At 35.6% G+C, this 21224-nt stretch overlaps 1 protein-coding gene across 1 annotated transcript; it reads right to left on the bottom strand.

The window, feature by feature from the left end:
• Positions 1–2382: 2382 nt before the first annotated feature.
• On the bottom strand, positions 2383–19352 carry LOC127681522 (vomeronasal type-2 receptor 116-like). Its single transcript, XM_052177864.1, has 6 exons — positions 19153–19352; positions 9514–9793; positions 8335–9141; positions 7086–7313; positions 5707–5830; positions 2383–3302 (listed from the first exon to the last, which is right to left on the bottom strand). Exons 1-6 carry the CDS (start codon positions 19347–19349, stop codon positions 2383–2385), a joined length of 2556 nt encoding a protein of 851 aa, XP_052033824.1. The 5' UTR covers positions 19350–19352.
• Positions 19353–21224: the final 1872 nt, after the last annotated feature.

Below are 21224 nucleotides of genomic sequence, written 5' to 3' on the forward strand. Positions count from 1 at the left end.
GGTTCCTACCATAAGCAATGTACTCAAAGCAAAACAAAACAAACAAAAAAACAAGTTTTCCTTCCATAGGCATTCTTTACTGCCTATAGCTTATAGCATGCTTGGGGGTGGGGGATCATAAAAAAATCTCTTAAGTGTATGCTAGGATTTTCACTTTTTAATCTTGTGCAGATTTTGCTTATAATCAGAATTTTAATTGCAATATCATATTATTATAAAGATAGCATTTCATAACTCTCCTTTGTCACTTAGTCACTTAATTTCCTTTGCTTCCCATTCCAAGAATTTTTCTAAGCCTTGATGGTGAGTAGATTTTGTTAGCTTTTTTTATGTAAGTTGGAACACCTCGTCTGTTATTCTCAGTAAATAAACAATTTTCATTTCTCAATTGACTTCTGTGTAAAGTCAATTTATATATAAAAACATATGAATAAGTTTTTATGACTAAGTTTTTTGGAAATCTATGTTTTATATATAAACTTAATTATTTAGAAAAGTATATTATACTATAACCACTTAGGAAAATAACAACACACTGCTATATTATAGTCCATTTTTACATTAGCAGCCATAAGGTTTTCTACCACATTAAAGTATAAGTCAGGAAATATCTTCATGTTTGTAATTCTTCATATTAAAAAAAGAAACTGTAATGTTGTAACATTATCATTTTTTCAAGAAATTTGAAGTTAGTTGTATATTAGATTATTATTACATTAGAATATTTTAAAGAACATAAGCACACATTATGATATCTGTTTTTAGGTTCAGAAATATTCTTTATTGATTTTTCTATCTTTACTTGAATTTTAATAGTCACGCTTTCTTCAGGTGTATTATTCATTTTTTCCTTTAATGTATTTATTCAATTTACATCCTGCTCAAAGCCTCCCCTCCTATTACTCACTTAACATGGCTCCTCCCCATTTTCCCCCTTTCTCTTCTTTATGAGATGAGAACTGCCCCCTGGCAAAGCTGCCAACCCACACTGAGAAATCAAATCACTGAACAACTAGGCACATCTTCCACTGAGGCCAGATAAGTCACCCAATCACAGAAACAGGTCCTACAGGAATGTTACAAAGTCAGGGACTGCCCCTGTTCCAGGTGTTCATAGACCTACATAAATTCCAAGCTGCACTTTTGCTACTTTTGTGCAGGCAGCTTAGGTCCAGCCCATGTATGGTCACTGGCTGATAGTTCATCTCTGAGAGCTCCCCAGTGTCCAGGTCAGTTGTCTTTGTTGGACTTCTTCTGGAGGCCATAACCCATTTGGGTCTCTCAATCCTTCCCCCATTCTTTCAGATAAGTTCCTTATCTGTGTCCAATGTTTACTCATGGTTCTGTGCATCTGTTTCTTTCAGCTACTTAGTGGAGCAACTCATATGATAATTATACTAGGCTCCTGACTGAGAGCATTTTAGAGTAGCTTAAGCAGTTTCACAGATTGATCCTTACTAATGGGATGAGTCTTAAGTGGATACAGTTGTTGGTTAGCTACTGCTTCATTCTCTGCACCATCATTGTGCCTGCACTTCAATGTAGTCTGGAGGACAAATTATGGGTTGAATATTGTGAGGCTGGGTCCTTATCCCTCCACTGGGAATCCTGCTTGTCTTCAGGAGTTAGCCATTTCAGGTTCCAAATCCCCTATTGCCAGGAATCTGGGCTGGAATCATCCTCCTAGACACTTTGGAGCCTATCTCACTCCAGGTCTCTGACACATCATTGAGATGTCTCTTTTCACTCCTACTTTCATCTTTTGTTTACTTACCTGATCCTTTCACCCTGGCTCTTCTTAAACCTCATCCCCCTGGCCACCATACCATTCCCTCTCTCACCCAATTCCCTCTCTCCATCCATATATAAAAATTATTCTATTTCTTAGTCTGAGTGAGATTCAAGCATTCTCCTTTGAGCCTTCCTTGTTATTTTTATAATCTCAAGTACTAGAATACCTCATGTACGAATTATTTAATTATGTTTTATAGATTTCTTTGCAGTTCTAGGTCAATATATAACTTTCCATTATTTAATGCAATCTATGCAATCTACATGCCAATGCACTTTTTTTCTGTAATCTAAAATAACACACAATTTGTACTGTAAAATACATATGAAATGAAATAAATTGTACCACCAAATAACAATTTTTCATATATCACATGTTTCAATGATAGAAACATACCAGCATTAAAAGTAGAAAAGTAGCTGATTATATTGTTTTATCCAATAGACTGACTTCAGTTTATAGCTTAGATCTTCATTTTACAGCTTGTTTTCTACATTTTCTAATAGTAAAAACTGACATAATGATGTAATACATAGAAAGCAGTGTGGAGATTATGTAGATATGTTTGCTTCCTAAATAAGCAGTGAAATTCAGGTGATATTTTTAGATTTCACATATATTTTCCTAAACTTATGAAAATAATTTATTTTTGGTCTCAACAAAATAATGTAGCACTTTGGCAAAAATATGCATAGAAGTATCCCTGCACTGGAGGCCAAGATACAGAAGATCTCCACAGCAACTGTAGCCTTGCCCTTAGTGCTGTGGTAAGCAGGAAGGAAGGTGATCCAGACACTGCAAAATACCAGCATGCTGAATGTCAGGAGCTTGGCTTCATTGAATGTGTCAGGCAGATTCCTGGCCAGGAAAGCTACAATAAAACTTGCTAGAGCAAGAGAGCCCATGTATCCTAGGACACTGTAGAAGGCAATCACTGAACCTTTGTTGCAAACAATGATTATGTGGCCATAAACCATGTTTACATCAGCATCAACAAATGGAGGAGAAATTCCCAGCCAAATTCCACAGAGAATCATTTGGATCATGGTACATATGGGGATAATGAATTTAGGTGCCCCTGACACCAGCAGCCATCTCATCTTTCTTCCTGGAACAATATTTTTGAATGCCAGTACTACAGTAATTGTCTTTGCCAAAACAGTAGAGACTGCCACAGTGAACACAACAGAAAATATGGTCTGCTGCAGGATGCAGCTGGCCATACTGGGATGACCAATGTAGAGCAAGGAAGAGATAAAACAAAATATGAGGGAGATGAGTAGGACATAGCTGAGAGTTTCATTATTGGCCTTGACTATGGGAGTGTCTCGGTGTTTCAAGAAGACACAGAGTACAATAGCTGTAAGAGAAGAGAAGAACACAGTCAAGCCAGCCAGAGCCATTCCCAAGGGTTCTTCATAATCCAGAAAGCTTACAACTTTTTTAAGACAGTTAGTTTGTCCGGTATTCATATATTCATCCTCTGGGCATTTCACACATTGATCCATATCTAGCATAGAAAAAAATATTAAATTAATCTTTTTCAGTCATCTGCTGGTATAGCCTCTTAGAAAATATCCATGCTAGGTTCTTGTCTGCAAGTACAACATTGCTTCAATAATATTGTCAGGGATTGGTGCCTGACAGGGAATATATTTCAAGTTGGGCAAGTCACTAAATAACCTTTCCTTCAGTCTCTGTTCAATTTTTAACCTGCATTTCATTTAGACAGGAACAATTATGGGTCAAAATTTTAGACACATTCCTTTCCTAGAACCCTGTGCATATACATGAGGTGGTCTACTTAAGTTCCATCTCCCTACTCTTTTGCATTCCAGATAAGATCATATCCATTGATTCCTGGAAACTTCTCACATCTCAGGTCTCTGAGAGTTTCTACAGTTTCTGCATGGCCCCACTCTCCTCAGTTGCATATTTTCATTCATTCTACTGACTTTAGAGACTTCTCTCCTGTCTTCCTTAATACCTGGTCCTGTCTCTGTTTTCACTTCCCCTTCATCTTTCCCACTTAGTTCCTTACCTCCATCTGCTTCCCATTATTAATTTTCACCACTCTAAGTGGGACTGAAACATCCTCATTTGGCTATACCTTCTTATTTAATATCAAGTGGTCTGTGAATTTTATCATGGGTACTCTGTGCTTTTTGGCTAATATCCACTTATCCGTGAGTGCATACCATGACTGTTCTTCTGAGTTTGGGTTACCTCACTCAGGATCTTTTCTAATTCCATCTATTTGCCTGCAAAGTTTGTGATATCCTCATTTTTAATAGCTGAATAGTAATTCACTGTGTAAATGAACTACGTTTTCTTTATTCATACTTTAGATGAGGTATATCTGGGTTGTTTCTAGGTTCTAGCTAATATATATATATATATATATATATATATATATATATATATATATATATATATATATGGCTGCTATGAACATTGAAAAGGACATGTCCATGTGGTGGAGCATCTTTTGGGTATATGCTCAGTAGAGGTATATTTGGGTCTTCAGGTAGAACTATTTACAATTATCTCCATAATCTCCAATTATCTCCATAATGTCCATAGGTGTGTGTGCTTATTTCTGGGTCTTCAATTATATTCCCTTGATCAAACTGTCTGTCTCTGTACCAATGCCATATAGTTTTTGTCACTGTCACTCTATAGATCAGCTTGATATCATGAATGGTGATTTTCCCAGAATTCCTTTTATTGGTGAGAATTGGAATTTCTATCCTAGCTTTTATTGTTTTTACAAATGAAATTGAGAATTGTTCTTTCCATGTCTGTAAAGAGTTGTGTCAAAATTTTAATGTGAATTCCATTGAATATGTAGATTGATTTATTAAGACTGCCATTTTTACTCTATTAATCCTATTGATCCATGAGCATGTGAGATCTTTCTATCATCTGTGGTCTTCAATTTCTTTCTTCAAGTACTTGAAGTTTTTATTATACAAGTCTTTCACTTGCTTGGTTAGAGCTGTACCAATAAATTTTATATTATTTGTGGCTATTGCAAAGGGTTTTATATCCCTAATTTTTCTCCTGTTTATCATTTGTGTAATGGAAGGCTATAGATATATTTGAGATACTTTTATATTCAGCCACTTTTTCGAAGATGTTTATCAGGTGTTGAAGTTCTCTGGTAGAATTTGGAGGGTTGTGTATGTTGCTATCATATAATCCCTAAATAGTGACATTTAAGCCAACTATTGTTTTGAGGTCTGGGACTCCCATGGAAGTGTAATTGAAAAGATCAAAGGAGCTAAAGTGAGTGGCAACTGATAGGAAGAACAGTAGACACATCTTCCTATCACTGTTACCTCAGACATAGTTCTCAGGCTCTCCACTAGTATTGCAACAGAATTACAAGGGAAACTTCACTTCAGCTGCTGTCCATGCCTCCCACCCACAGTTGATCTCTCAGACCATCACACCTTGTCACAATTCTTCCAACTACCAACACTCAAGACTTGCCCCTGAACACACTCTCTGAGCTGACCAGGAAAGCAGGCAACACTCAGCCAACACATCCTCTGAAAATTCTAGAAGAAATAGAAACCAAAGAATGAAACTGCCATACATCCAGCCTCTACTATGGATCAACTGATATACATCATGCATAGCATCTACATCTTTAATATACTTGAAACATGTAGATATAAAATAATTCAGTAATCTTTAGTACTGTAAAGAAATATTGTTTTCTTTGATTCAAAGAACTATCAGACAAGATATAGTTCAAGAGACTGAGTTTATGATTTCAAACTGCAGTGTTACTATGTTTTTTTATACTTTGAAATGATATTTATCTATGGCTTTCCCCAAAGGACTTATGAAAACTATGTAAATATGGGAGAAATAAACAATCATATTTTGAAAAGATGTATCCATACTTGTCATGTTGGAAATTTCATTTTCTGGGCAGGGTTTACAATCAAAACAGCAAATAGCCTTCCCTTCCTGAGGGGATTTTCTGAGTCCTGGTCTGCAAGGCGCACTACATAAGGAGGGCAGATTCTGAGGAGAATCAGACAGATTATAGAAATAAACAGTTCAACATAAGTGGCAAATGATGCAGTGATTCACAAAAGAAAGCCACTGAAAACCTCCTTTTACAAACATGCATCATATTATAAAGTAAAATTACATTGTTTTCCTTTTTAAAGATAAAACTTTTATAAATACATCATGACTTATATAATATGAAATACCTATTAGATAGGGAGAGAGAAAAAAGCCAATTCAAGACAGAGACCAAGAGAGAGTGACTGGTGCAGAAAATATTTAATCTCAATCTAGGGTTTCTACCCCACCTTGAACCATTTAGTTCCTGGATAAAAGACACACTTTATATTTACAATAAGCCTTTTCCTATACTAGAACTGGATTTATATCATATATATCTATCCTCTATGGTATTAGAATCTTATTTGCTCTCTATAACTACAGGTTATTACATATTGTGTTTCATTTGGGATGCTCTTAACTCCAATAGGCCAGCCCTAATGCCCATGCTTTCTTTACTTCTAACTCATGTCCTCTACCTCTCTCTCTCTCTCTCTCTCTCTCTCTCTCTCTCTCTCTCTCTCTCTCTCTCTCCCTCCCTCTCTATCTCTCTCTTCTCCCTCTCTCTCTCTCCACTCTCTCCCTCTCTCTCTCTCTCTCTCCCTCTCTCTCTCTCCACTCTCTCTGCCTCTCTCTGTGTCTCTCTCTCTTCTCTCTCTCTCTCTCTCTCTCTCTCTCTCTCTCTCTCTCTCTCTCTCTCCATCTCTCTCTCTCCACTCTCTCTGCCTCTCTGTGTGTCTCTCTCTCCTCTCCTAGTGCTCCTACAACCACAAGCCTTATAAACCTAAACCCTAGGTCTCTTGTGACCAGCTATTGGCTGTAAAGATATTGATTCACCAATCAGAGATAACATGGGAGGCAAGGTCTATATTGCCACTTGGGTCTTTGTGAGGTCTATGGGAGCAAGCAGTATTTAGCATAACAAAAGACTAATGCACTCAATTGATACAGGCACGCACACACAAACACACATAAACACAGACACACACACACAGAGAGAGAGAGAGAGAGAGAGAGAGAGAGAGAGAGAGAGAGAGAGAGAGAGAGAGAGAGAGAATAAATTTAGAAAACTAGAGATTCAATAACTGAATAAATATTAGACATTAGAATATTATACATTATGCTTTGCCAAAACAAAAATGGACAAGATTTTTAATTAATTGTACTACATACCAAGTATGAAAAGTAAAACTAAATTACAAATTACCTGATCAATATTTGTAGCCCACTTGATCATTTCATCAGACATACATAGTTGTTGACCATTTGTAAAATGACCAGAAAAACTTCCTATTTTTATTTTAAGTCCATACTGTTTTAGAAAATCCATGATATAGAAAATATCATATTCTGTATTCAATATTATATTTTGGTTCATGTTTACCAGGTCTCCAGCAGGATTTACAAATTGTATGTTCTTCAGAAAAGAGAACATCTGAAACACATTTGTTATTTTAGTTTCAACTATGTGTTCACATTATTACATAAATTATAAAGTTTGGAATATCCGCAATGTCAATTATCTACTTCAAAAATCCGTGTTTATCAGAAGTATTCATTACTAAAAAAGAAAATAAGTTCTGGTTACATGTAAAGTTTCATTATGCTTTACAAACAAAATTTTCCCACTGGATGTGATTCACAAATACATGCACACCTGAATTTATGTTTGGGGAATAGAGATATGTTTTCTAATTTTTTTCTACCTACAGTGTTATTTGATAATAAGTTAGTGAATTTAAACCCTTATTAGGTCAAAATAAGGCAAAAGTACTTGAATATTATATGCAATCAGCAACATTTTTTATCATAAAAAAAGTCATTTTCTTACTTCCATTTAATAGTTTCATGAGAATTTTTCATTTTTTATATTCATAGCATTTATTAAAAATATGTGTACCAACCAGTACACTCAGAGCTCCCAGAGCCTAAAAAACCAACCAAAGAGGACACATGAAGGGAACCATGGCTTCAGCTACATAGTAGCAGAGAATGGCCTTTTCAGACAACAATGAGAGAAGAGACCATTGGCCATGTAAAAGATCGATGCCCCAGTGTAGTAGAATACCAGGTCAGGAACGTAGGAGGAAGCATTGGTAAGCAGGGGTATGGGGGATGGGATAGGAGTTTTTTGGAGGGGTAATGAGGAAAGGGGATAACATTTGAAATGTAAATAAAGCAAGTATCTAATAAAAATAATAAAATAAAAAATAAATATGATATTGGTTTTTAATATTAATCATTCCAATCATTTACATCTCAAACGATATCTCCTTTCCTGATTACCCCCCTCCACAACCCCCTCCTATATCTTCACTTTTCCCTCTTCTTTGCCTCTATGAGGGTGCTCTCCCACCCATCCACAGATAGAGGTTCTTCTTTCCATTGTTTTTGACTTCATGATTCCCTTTAACAATGTCACTTTTATGATATACATTCAGTATAAGACACTTTACCTTCCAGGAGTCCAATTCCAGTTCCTTTCCAGGATTCAGTGATTGTGTTTCTACACGCTGCAGAAGTATCTCATGGAGTGAATGGGCCACAGCATACACAGCATTGTATAAGTTATAACATGTATCACTCATGGACATTCCAATTGGTGACCTGAGTAACCACTTAAATACTGTTTTGGTTGGACAAATCCTCAGTTTTGTACAAGTAGATGGTGGCAAAGAACATTTAAAGTATGTCCACCATAGTTTAGCAAAAGAAATGTCATTACTGTAGTTTTTAGGATGTACTGTCTGTATAAATTGTTTAAAACCAGACAACTCAGAATGCTGATGTGAAAAAATTAGAGTCCCAGGCAAGGAGTTAAGCATGAAATCTCCTTTAATTGTGATCAAATCAAATTGTGACACACTGACCCAGAGTCTCTGAATGTCTTTAGATTTCCATAGTATGAAGGTATATTGTATGTAAGATTCTTTATCTCCATAGATGATTACAACTTGTGCTGATGACATTATGATTTGTTGATAGTACTTTTGAATCATTTTAAAATATAATATCCTGTCCTTTGTGATAATAGTTACAAATGCTAAACAGACAACGTTTCTTTGCATTTCTCCTCTCAAGTCAGAAAGGAATTGAATTGAATGGTCATCATCTGTAACTATCACTCCTACCCAGTTCCATTGGAAGTAAACCACTAGGGATACCATGGCTAATGGTAGAGATGTGTCCTTGGGTGATATCTGAGATAGGTGAGGAAACTGTTCATTGTCACTTAGAAGAAGATGAAAATGACCACAGTAAAGCTGAAATACACCCATAAGCAGCCACATGAAGAAGATAGAACGCAGAGGACTCATACTAAGATCTAAGTTTGCTAAAGTACATTCAAAAAGTGAGATTTCTTTGTGTTACTATGAAAATCATATCCAAATTCTTGTGATTCACCTAACAACTACAGGTAAACTAAGTGTTCAGGTAAACGTTCTTCTTTACTGCTGTCTCTCAATCACATTTACCATAAAGGTGTTTTTTGACACAGAACATATCTACGTATTTATGTTTGAAAGATCAGAGCAGATATAAATGAATTCTTTGACTTTTAATCTGTCTTTGTACACAAAAACACAGACCATGGTAAAATAGTATTTCATTAAAAGTAACCCACCCTGACTTACCTCTGGAGTTCCAGAGATGTATAGGAATCGTCCGATTTTGGTAGACAGTTTCCACACAGGTCCCGTAAGTACTATTAAATATCTTCTCTGATTTTTACAGTAGTAATTAGGAATAATTTCCTTTCTTTTCAAGGACAAACCTCTTTTCACATGATCCATCATTAAGTTACATTCAATCTTAACTAGTAGGGAAATATTTGGTAAAATATAAATGCTCCTATTAATTTCTTCAATGGCAAAATATACAGAGGAAATCAACTGGATAGTCTTGGGTGTCACCCTGTAAACAAAGCACACTAATCATGAAAGTATGTGTTCTAATTACTGTAATATTACATAAAATTCAATGTTTTAAGCAATGAATTCTTGGACTTATGTGACCCATTGAAATGATGACACAATTCCTATTTTGATGAATTAGGATGTGCACCTTTAAAAAAAATTGAACAAGTCTTAAAATCACAATGTAGATTTACAAATTCCTGTCATTTTTAACTTTTCTACTGTTCTATTTTGTTTTCTTGATCATGATGAAAAATGTATTTTATAGCTATTGAAAAGGAAAGATTTCCTATACAATATTGAACCTGCCTATGCTTTAATCTTATAACACATAACATGTGTGGAAAATAAATGAGTTATCTGCTATCTAGAATGTTATACTTCTTTACAGAAACAGCACGAGGAACTGTCATGCTGTCATGGCCTTATAAGGTTATAAAGAATAGGTAGCCAAATATGTTTCTGTTGACAATTTACAAAAGACTAATGAATTCATAGGTAATAGAAATACTATAATAATTCCTACCCTCCCTCTATCCTTCAACACAGTTCATCCCTTTTCATTTTATATGTGAGGCTGTACAAAATTGAATGATATAAGATTGTTTATAACTATAACTTTTTGGAAGGAGCTCTTTACATTTCACATTGTACCTTAAATTGTACTAATTGGTTCTATCTCAACACTCACTGTGTATCAAATAACTGGTCTTATGTTATATTTGATTCAAATTTCTGCAGATACTGTGACGGTTTGAATTTTCTCAGCCCAGAGAGGGGCACTATTAGAAGATGTGGGCCCAGTGGAGTAGGTGTTGCCTTGTTGGAGTAAGTGTGTCACTGGGTGCATGGGAAAAAACACTCATTCTAGCTACCTGGATGCCAATCGTCCAATAGCAGCATTCAAATGAAGGTGCAGAAATCTTAGGTCTGCCTTTACCATGCCTAACTAGATGCTGACATGCTCCCATATTTGATGATAATAGATTGAATCTCTGAGACTGTAAACCAGCCCCAATTAAATGTCATCCTTTATAAGGCTTGCCTTGTTCATGGTGTCTGTTCACAGCAGTAAAATGCTAAGTTGGTATCAGGGAATAGGGTATTGCTATGATAGCCCTAACCAGGCATTTGTTTGGAATAATGTAATTTCTGGGACTTTGGATTTGGGAAGTAGTGGAATGCTTTAAATGGGGTTTAATGGGATATGCTAGTGAGGATATGGAAGTCTTTACTACTGAGAGTGACTACAATCAATCCCACTAAAATAAGGGATAAGAAAATGTTTCCCATTTTCTCTTTATCTATTCAATATAGTACTAGAAGTTCTAGCTAGAGCAATTAGACAATAAATGGGGGTTAAAGAACATACAAACTGGAAAGGAAGATGTCAATATTTTCCTATATGCAGATGAAAAAATAGTATACATAAGAGATCCCAAAAATGATACCAGACAACTCCTACAGCTCACAAATAACTTCAGCGAACAGACTGTATACAAAATTAATTCAAATATATCAGTAGCCTTCCTTTATATAAATGATAATTGACCAAGAAAGAAATTCGGAAAACAACAGAGTTTACAATAGCCGTCAATAATATAAAATATATTGCGGTAACTCTAACCAACTAAGTGAAATCTGTATGAAAAGAACTTCAAATCCCTGGAGAAATAAATTGAAGAAGATATCAGAAGACAGAAAGATTTTTAATTCTCATGATAGGAAGACTTTATAGTGAAAATGCTCATTTTAACCAAATCACTCTACAGATTCAATATAATACCCACCAAAATATCAACAGAAGTCTTCATAAAACTTGTAAGAGCAATTCTCAACTTTGCAGGGAAAAATTAAAAATGCAGGATAGAGAAAACAATATTGAACATTAAAAGAACTTCAGGAGAAATAAACATCCCTGACCTAAATGGTATTATAGAGCAATAGTGATAAAAACAGCATGGTATTGATACAAAAACATACATCTATTAATAGAATAAAATTGTAGACATAGCTGTAAACCCATACACCTATAGACACTTGAATTTTGCCAAAGAAGTCAAAGCCATAGAATAGATAAAGGAAAGCATCTCCTCCAAATGGTGTTGGTCTAACTGGATGTCTACATGAAGGAGAATCAAAATAGGTTCTTATTTATCACCCAAGTCCAAGTGGACCAAAGACATCAATATAAAATAGATACACTAAATCTCATAAAATATAATGTGGGAACATATAGCCTTGGTACAGGAAAGAATTTTCTGAAGAGTACATGAATGTCCCATGCTCTAAGAACAATAGTTCATAAATGGGTAATCCCTCTATCTGACAGATGGATAACATCCCCAAAAAACGTTAGAGAATTACAACCAAAATAGCCCAATTTTAAAATGGGGTACAGAGATAAACAAGGAATTTGCAGAGGAGGAATCTTGAATGGCCAGGAAGCACACAAAGAAATGTTCAACATTCATAGACTTCATGAAAATGCCAATCACAACAACTATGAATTTCCAATCTATAACCACTAGAATGTCTAAGATCAAAAACTCAAGTAATAGCACATGGTGACAAGGATGTGGAAAGGGGAGAACACTTTGACGTTGTTAGTGGATGTATAAACTTGTACAGTTTGGAAATCAATTTGATGGTTTCTCCCAAAACTGGGAATACTTCTATCTCATGACCTTGTTATACAACTCCTGGGCATATACCAATAAGATGCTACACCATTCAAAAAAGACACATGCTCAATTATGTTCATAGTAGCTTTATTTGTAATATTCAGAAACTGAAAACAACCTACATGTCCCTCAATTGAAGAATAGATAAGGAAAATGTGATACATCTACACAATGGAAAACTATTCAGCTATTAAAAATGAAAACATGATGAATTTTGCAAAAAATGGATGGAACTCAAAAATATCTTGAGTGAGATAATCTAGTCCCAAAAGGGCATGCATGGTGTATAGTCATAAGTGGATATTAGCAATAAACTAATACCCATGCCACACTCTATAGACCCAACATAATTAAACTCAAGGCTGCTGCATAATTTACTGGAGAGCTCTCCCATTTTCAAACTTTTGTCTTCTTTTTGGTCTTTTTTATAATCTTCTTCAACCACTCACCACCCCCCTTCCAGAGGACTGTTTGATTTAATACTACTGATAGGACCAGAACAGAAGAGCATCTCCCATACATGACAGCCACTTGGGTTAAGGGAGGTGCCCAATTATCAATAGGGGTGACCTTATCTGTGACTCACAGAATTTCAGTATGGAACTCAAAGAGGCTACCTCCTACAGCCAAGCAGGTACTCCTTTATAGTAATAGGGACTTCAACCAACCCACAAAAATTTTGACCCCAATTTCATTGTGTCAAAAAGAAATGCATGTACAGGGAGTGGAGTAGAGACTGAAGGAATGGCAAGCCAATACCAGGCCCAAATTGAGACCCATACATGAGCAAGCACCAATCTCTGACATTATTAGTGATACTCTCTTATAGTTGCAGAAAATGGTCAAACATTGCTATCCTCAGCGAAACTTTACCCAGAAGCTTACTCAAACTGAGGCAGACACCTACAGCCAAACAGTAGATTGAGCTTGGGGATGTACTCTTATGGAAGAATAGGGGGAATTATTATGGTACCCAGAAAGGATAGGAACTCCACAGAAAGAGTGACACTTTCAACTAAGGTGGACTTTTGGGATTCTCAGAGACTGAAGCACCAACCAAAGAGAATACATTAACTGGACCTAGGCCTCTTTGCACACATACTGCAGATATGCAGATTGTGTTCATGTGAATACTGAACAAATGGAGTGAGGCCTATCCAAAAATCTGTTACATGTTTCTGGATAAGTTCTTCTACCTGGGCAGCCTTGTCTAGCCTATTTGAGAGAGTAAGTGGCTGGCCCTGCCTAGATTTGATGTGCCAGGATCAGCAGATGCCCATGGTGATTCCCCAACTGATTACAGGAAAATTGGAGGATGTCATAGGAAGAAGAATTGTTGGAACTGTTGAGCAGGAGTCGGGGATCGGGGGGGGGGGGACCAGGTGATGTAAAGTGAATAACTTTTTTTTAAAATTAATAAAACTGAAAAAATGAAATAGACTGAAATAGATATAACAGGAAAACAAAGTTGCAGTTTGAGAAGAAATTTTCAAATTTGTTCAGAGGACAGCAGTGATAATGGCTAGAGTGTTGCAGAGCTAGTCATTGCCCATTTCTTAATGTGAAATGATCATATAGATAGACTTTTGCAATGTCCACTGTTTTCTATCTCTGGTTACTCTCTCCCTAAAAACAGCTTTCTAAAACTTCAAAATGGAATTCTTTTTTTCTTTCTTTTTTTTACTCGATATATTTTTTATTTACATTTCAAATGATTTCCCCTTTTGAGGCCCCCCTCCCTGAAGCCACACTTCCCTCCCCCTGTTCTCCCATCCACCCCTTCCCACTTTCCTGTTCTTGTTTTGCCCTATACTGCTACACTGAGTCTTTCCAGAACCAGGTGCCACTCCTCCATTCTTCTTGTACCTCATTTGATGTGTGGATTATGTTTTGGGTATTCCAATTTTCTAGGTGAATATGCACTTATTAGTGAGTGCATACTATGATTGATCTTTTGAAACTGGGTTACCTCACTTAGTATGATGTTCTCCAACTCCATCCATTTGTCTAAGAATTTCATGAATTCATTGTTTCTAATGGCTGAATAGTACTCCATTGTGTAGATATACCACATGTTTTGCATCTATTCTTCTGTTGAGGGATGCCTGGGTTTTTTCCAGCTTCCGGCTATTATAAGTAGGGCTGTTATGAACACAGTGGAGCACGTATCCTTATTACATGCTGGGGAATCCTCTGGGTAGATGTCCACGAGTAGTATAGCAGGATCCTCCTGAAGTAGGGTGCCCAGTTTTCTGAGGAACCGCCAGACTGATTTCCATAGTGGTTGTACCAGTTTGTAACCCAACCAGCAGTGGAGGAGTGTTCCTCTTTCTCCACATCCTCACCAACACCTGCTGTCTCCTGAATTTTTAATCTTAGCCATTCTGACTGGTGTAAGCTGAAATCTCAGGGTTGTTTTGATTTGCATTTCCCTAATGAGTAATGAAGTTGAGCATTTTTTAAGATGCTTCTCAGCCATCTGAAGTTCTTCAGGTGAAAATTCTGTGTTTAGCTCTGTACCCCACGGTCATTTCATTGCATGCTGAAAAAGCATTCGACAAAATTCAGTATCCTTTCATGTTTAAAGTCTTGGAAAGAACAGGAATTCAAGGCGTATACCTAAACATAGTAAAAGCAATATACAGCAAACTGGTAGCCAGCATCAAACTAAATGGAGAGAAACTTGAAGCAATCCCACTAAAATCAAGGACTAGACAGGGCTGTCCCCTTTCTCCTTACATTTTCAATATTGTATTTGAGGTACTAGCTAGGGCAATTAAACAACATAAGGAAGTCAAAGGGGTACAAATTGGAACGGAAGAATCAAGCTATCATTATTTGCAGATGATATGATAGTCTACCTAAGTGACCCAAAAAACTGCACTAGAGAACTCCTACAGCTGAGAAACAGCTTCAGCAAAGTGGCAGGCTATAAAATCAACTCAAGCAAATCAGTTGCCTTCCTATACTCAAAGGATAAGCAGGCTAAGAAAGAAATTAGGGAAATGACACCATTCTCAATAGCCACAAACTGTATAAAGTACCTTGGGGTGACTCTTACCAAACATGTGAAAGTTCTGTATGACAAGAACTTCAAGACTCTGAAGAAGGAAATGTAAGAAGACCTCAAAAAATGGAAAAATTTCTCATGCTCATGAATCGACAGGATTAATATAGTTAAAATGGCCATTTTGCCAAAAGCAATATACAGATTCAACGCAATACCCATCAAAATCCCAACTCAGTTCTTCATAGAGTTAGAAAGAGCAATTCTCAAATTCATCTGGAATAACAAAAAACCCAGGATAGCTAAAACTATTCTCAACAACAAAAGAAATTCTGCGGGAATCAGTATCCCTGAACTCAAGCAATACTACAGAGCAATAGTGCTAAAAACTGCAGGGTATTGGTACAGTAACAGGCAGGCAGATCAGTGGAAGAGGATTGAAGTTCCAGAAATGAACCCGCACACCTATGGCCACTTGATCCTCGACGAAGGAGCTGAAAACATCCAATGGAAAAAAGATAGCCTTTTCAACAAATGGTGCTGGTTCAACTGGAGTTCAGCATGCAGAAGAATGTGAATTGATCCATTCTTATTTCCTTGTACTAAGCTCAACTCCAAATGGATCAAGGACCTCCACATAAAGCCAGACACTCTGAAGTTAATAGAATAGTAACTGGGGAAGACCCTTGAGGACATCGGTACAGGGGCAAAGTTCCTGAACAGAACACCAATAGCATATGCTCTAAGATCAAATATTGACAAATGGGACCTCAAATAAATTACAAAGTTTCTGTAAGGCAAAGGACACCATCAAAAGGACAAATTGGCAAACAACAAATTGGGAAAAGATCTTCACCAACCCTACATCAGATAAAGGGCTAATATTCAATATATACAAAGAACTCAAGAAGTTAGACCCCAGAACATGGAATTCTTTCATTCTCCCTTTCTGTATTTCCGTCTATGTTTTAAAATCTGTTTGTTTGCTGTGTATGTTGGCTCACATCCATTATTGGAACACTTGGCAGGCTTAGCTAGAAGGATTACTATGAATTTGAAGGCACCATGAGGTACATAGTAACTTCCAGACCAAAGTGGGTTAAGAAGTGAGACCCTATCTAAATCAAATAAAGCAAAGTAATGCCACCCCCTCCAAACAAGGTGAAACTTCAGAAATCTGCTTCCTTCTTTCCTTGAGTCTTGATGGCCCTTTCCTTTATTCCACAGTTCCTCACTAGCATACCCCACTTCAATTTTTCACCATCTGAAAATTAAATCTACAGTACATGAAACAACCAGGAAAACGCACAGTGAATATAAAACCTTTTATGTATTTTAAGAATGCATATTTTATAGAAATACATATTTCTGTTTTATACACATATGCTTTATAGTTTGTTTTCATTTTAAAGTATAACAATTCAGATCATATGAGAAGGTTTTAGCATATTAAATTTTATTGCAGGTGAGAATGGGGATGCATGCTGTATCTTCCATATTTGGATGGCTGAGGCTGGAGGACTGCTTTAACTTTCAGATCAGTTTGGGATTTATAGTGAGTTCCACCCAGCTTGGACGTCAGAACAAGGTCTTACCAAAAATGACCATAAATAAAATTTCATCATTTAAAAAAATGAACATAATATTTATCTAAAATTATAATCATCACTGTGTTCATTCATTTATACATACATACACACACATTTTATATATATATAATATATATATATATATATATATATATATATATATATATTATATATATAATAAAGTTTGTGACACTTTCCCTAGCATATTTAAAAAAAAATCGTCACAACTTCTTCAACTGAAATCTGAAATAAGGTAGCCTCATTCATTAATAAAAGAAATTTATATAAAAATTTAAATCAAAATGTGTATAGTAAACTTATCTCCACAAAACCCAACTATATTTTGTATCATTAGGAAAAGAGGAAAAAGAGATTTAATTATATAATGATTATAATACATGAAAAATATGCAGTAAAAATAAGACATGGAAATTTGAATTCTGTGAAAGACATTTTTCTAGGGAAATCATCAACAAATTTGTAGCCTTGCTACTCCTCAACAATTTTTTTTTCATTTTTAAGATATTCTTGGTAGTTACAAGGCACAGGTACTATACTATTGGTAACATCTATAACTATAGCACCTAAAACAAAAATAGTAAGACGTGGCTTACCTGTATATCCTTTTATAGAAAGTATTTAATCTCCATCCCATGTTTCTACCCCATCTTTGATTGTTTAGTTCTCAAATAAAAGACACCAAACCTTTCTATTTATAATAAGCCTTAATCGGCACTAGAATAGGGCAGATATCTTCCATCTATGCTATTAGGGTCTCCTTCCCAATTAATAACACCAAGTTATAATTTTCCATGCTCCATCTGGGCAACTCTTACCTCCAATTGGCTAACCCTCATGGCTATGCTTTCATGATTCACCTACCCCTTGGCAGCTTCCTCCTCTGTCTTCTCCCAACACCATCTTCTTAGTTCTCCTCTGTCTCCAAACTCAGGAACCCCAAACCAGCCTATGTCTCTTCTGCCCAGTTATTGGCTGTCAGCATCTTTATTTAACTGATAATTTTAAATCCAGGAGCAAGTTCATATTGTATATGCAGATTATATTCCCTGGAGGCAACTAGGCTTCAGGGCAAGTATTTAGCATTACAATTCATAGCAAAAGAAAAAAAAATCTTCCTTCCCCTTCTCCCCCTATTTTTTGCTATAAAAAAAAAAAGAACTTTCATGTAATTATTGACAAGATTGTATAGGGCAAATTATAACTTGGGGATATTGAGGGGACTTAGATACTAATAGCATAGAGCATAGATACCTACCCAGTTCTATTGCTGTTTAAGGATTACTATAAATATAAAGTTCTTGTGGCTTTTATCTGGGAACTGAAAGGAGGGATATAAACCCCAGATTGAGATTAAATACTTTATACAACATCCTATCTTCTAATAAATTAACAAATCTCTGTTAGAAAAGATAGATGCTTTATAAGTTTCTAATTTAGACCTTTGAATAAAATCCTCATTATGTTATTACTGTAAACATGTGGCTATGTATTAAAACAGAATGAAAAGGAAAAAAAAATCCTTATTGTGAAGAGACAGTATGTTCCCAGTCCTGATTTTAACAGTGGGATTCACAGATGACAATAATTTTGAAATTATGATGTATTTGACCAGATTATTTGACCAGAATCTGTGTATCATTTGTAATTGAAAGTCAGGGAAGATATATTGAAAACTGATGTGCAGGAACCAGGCATACATGCTATTGGAAAAAATTATTAGCAGACCAATAAATGACCACTTTATTGAAACCTCTATGAAATAAATCTAAAACACTATTTATTATTCTCAGGGATATTACATGACACCATACAAGTAAGGTCAACAGTATGACTTATTCCTTCAATGTCTACTTGGATATTGTGACTCAAAAATGACAAAAAAGAGGCTACGCCATAAAATTACCATTAAAAGGAAAGTAGCCAGTAATAAAACATAAAATTAATTTTAGCTGTGTCATAGAGAAGGACAGCTAGTAGGCACATAGAATCTTATCTATCATTTAACATCCCTAGAATGCTTTATTTACATTTATATGTAAATGGAAGATGTACTTACTGCTTGTCTAGATTCCCACCGAAATAATCATTCTTCACATAACCAGGCTTTGAATAAATGGAAAAGAAACAATCAGCATCTTTATCTCCTAGGTCATTTTCCATGTCTTTTATTCTCCAAAAGCACCTGGGGTCACTCAAATGGCAAAAAATAAAGGACGGCTTCAGAACCAAGAAGACAATGATCACAGAGAACATCTTTACCACATCGCCACGATGTGTTTTGGTAAAATGAAGCATGAAGAGTCAGGAAGGGAAAATCTCATGTATCAATTTTGCATGAACACATCCTGGTGTCATGTTTTACTGCTGTAGTTACTGCTAAGGAACACATATACTTCTCTCAGCACTTTACTTTTCAGTACACAGTTTGCCTCTGGAGGATTCTTATGCACTCTCTGGCCTGGGGCTCTGCATCTGAGATTCTATGTCCAGGTAAAAAATAAGGGGTAATAATAACTTTGGTCGTGATTATCCTTCTCTGTTTATTTTCTAATTATACTCATGTAAGCCGATATGAAGGTTCCAGACATGATTCCTCTTAGGAAATTTTTCTAGGAAGCATAGTTCATCAAACCAGTTTTCTGATAAGCATTTTAAAATAGTTGATTTGGATTACATAAGACATTCTAAATGAGTTTTGCAAAGAATTATGTCAATGACATCAACTGAACCCTATATACCTAAGTATAAAAAGATTAATAATAGCAAGCAATACTTGTAATTATTCAACACTTGTAGACATTAATTTTATAAGGTTCATTGTCTGATTTTGAAATTAAAGTTATATAAATGGTGATTACATGGGATAGGGATATCCAATGCAACTAATATTTTTATTTCATTGTTCATTAAAGGGCAGATTAAATAGTAAGCTGAGTGTTGAGAGTATACTGTGCACTCTCTAAAGTGACCTTAGGGTGCATTAACCTTAATGATGAATAATATGGAGTTTGAAACCAGAGTATTATAATGTAAGAACTAGTTCCATAATGACGCACAACTACAATGCACCAATGTTTTAAATTGTCTTTAGTTTGAGTTTCAACTTAAAGTCAGTTCTAGGCATTCTTTGTTATTCCTTTTCTGCAGTATTCTCTATTACGGAAGGTTTTATTATAGATATACATACGTATTACATAGGAAAAAGTATCTCTGCCAAGAGGGAAAAACTCCATCATCCAAGAAAGAAAACAATCAATGATCATGCTTATTTTTGGTATCATTGATTAGAATGTAATTTCAAAAATATATATTTTGTTGCCATTCAGTTGCTTTAGGTTTTTTTCTTTCTAGTTGCTGTGAACATTACATTGGCACGATTGTCATAAAAAACCTAATATTTTCCTGTTTACTTATTTGATGCTTTTTAGTTTTATAAGACATTTTGATCATAATCACCTTCTTCCCTAATTCTATTACCATATTTACTACCTGGACAACTGTGAGTCCTTTATTTTTTTTCTTTTTTGTTTTTTGTTTTTGTTTGTTTGTTTGTTTGAGACAGGGTTTCTCTGTATAGCCCTGGCTGTCCTGGAACTCACTCTGTAGACCAGGTTGGCCTTGAACTCAGAAATCTGCCTGCCTCTGCCTCCCAAGTTCTGGGATTACAGGTGTGCGCCACCACACCCAGTTGTCCTTTATGTTTTAGAATATTTAAAACTATATTTTGTTGTCATATTTGTTATGGAACAATTGATCTTCCCATGAAGTAGGATCAACTTATCAAGGTGTGAACTCTCATGAAAAAATAATAATAAGTAAATAATTATATGTTTTCTTTCCCAGGAGATAAAATTTCCATTCACTAATACAAATGGTGGAATTATGTATATTATCTTAATATTGGTTGACCATATGGATGTTTCTTTCTTGGACTTACAAGGTGTTGTGTTTGCTGTATTTGTCTTTGTGAGTTCATACTGAAAGGATGACATATACCCCATTTTTCTCCATTTTAGGACCAGGACTGATTTTAAAAAAAAAATCACAATTTTCAGGAACTAGGCAATAAGTCTCCATCTCTAGGAACAGACCATAAAACCCTGGAACCAGGATATAAATGACCAGCTC

The sequence above is a fragment of the Apodemus sylvaticus genome, chromosome 1 (genome assembly GCF_947179515.1).
Source record: "Apodemus sylvaticus chromosome 1, mApoSyl1.1, whole genome shotgun sequence".
NCBI lineage: Eukaryota > Metazoa > Chordata > Mammalia > Rodentia > Muridae > Apodemus > Apodemus sylvaticus.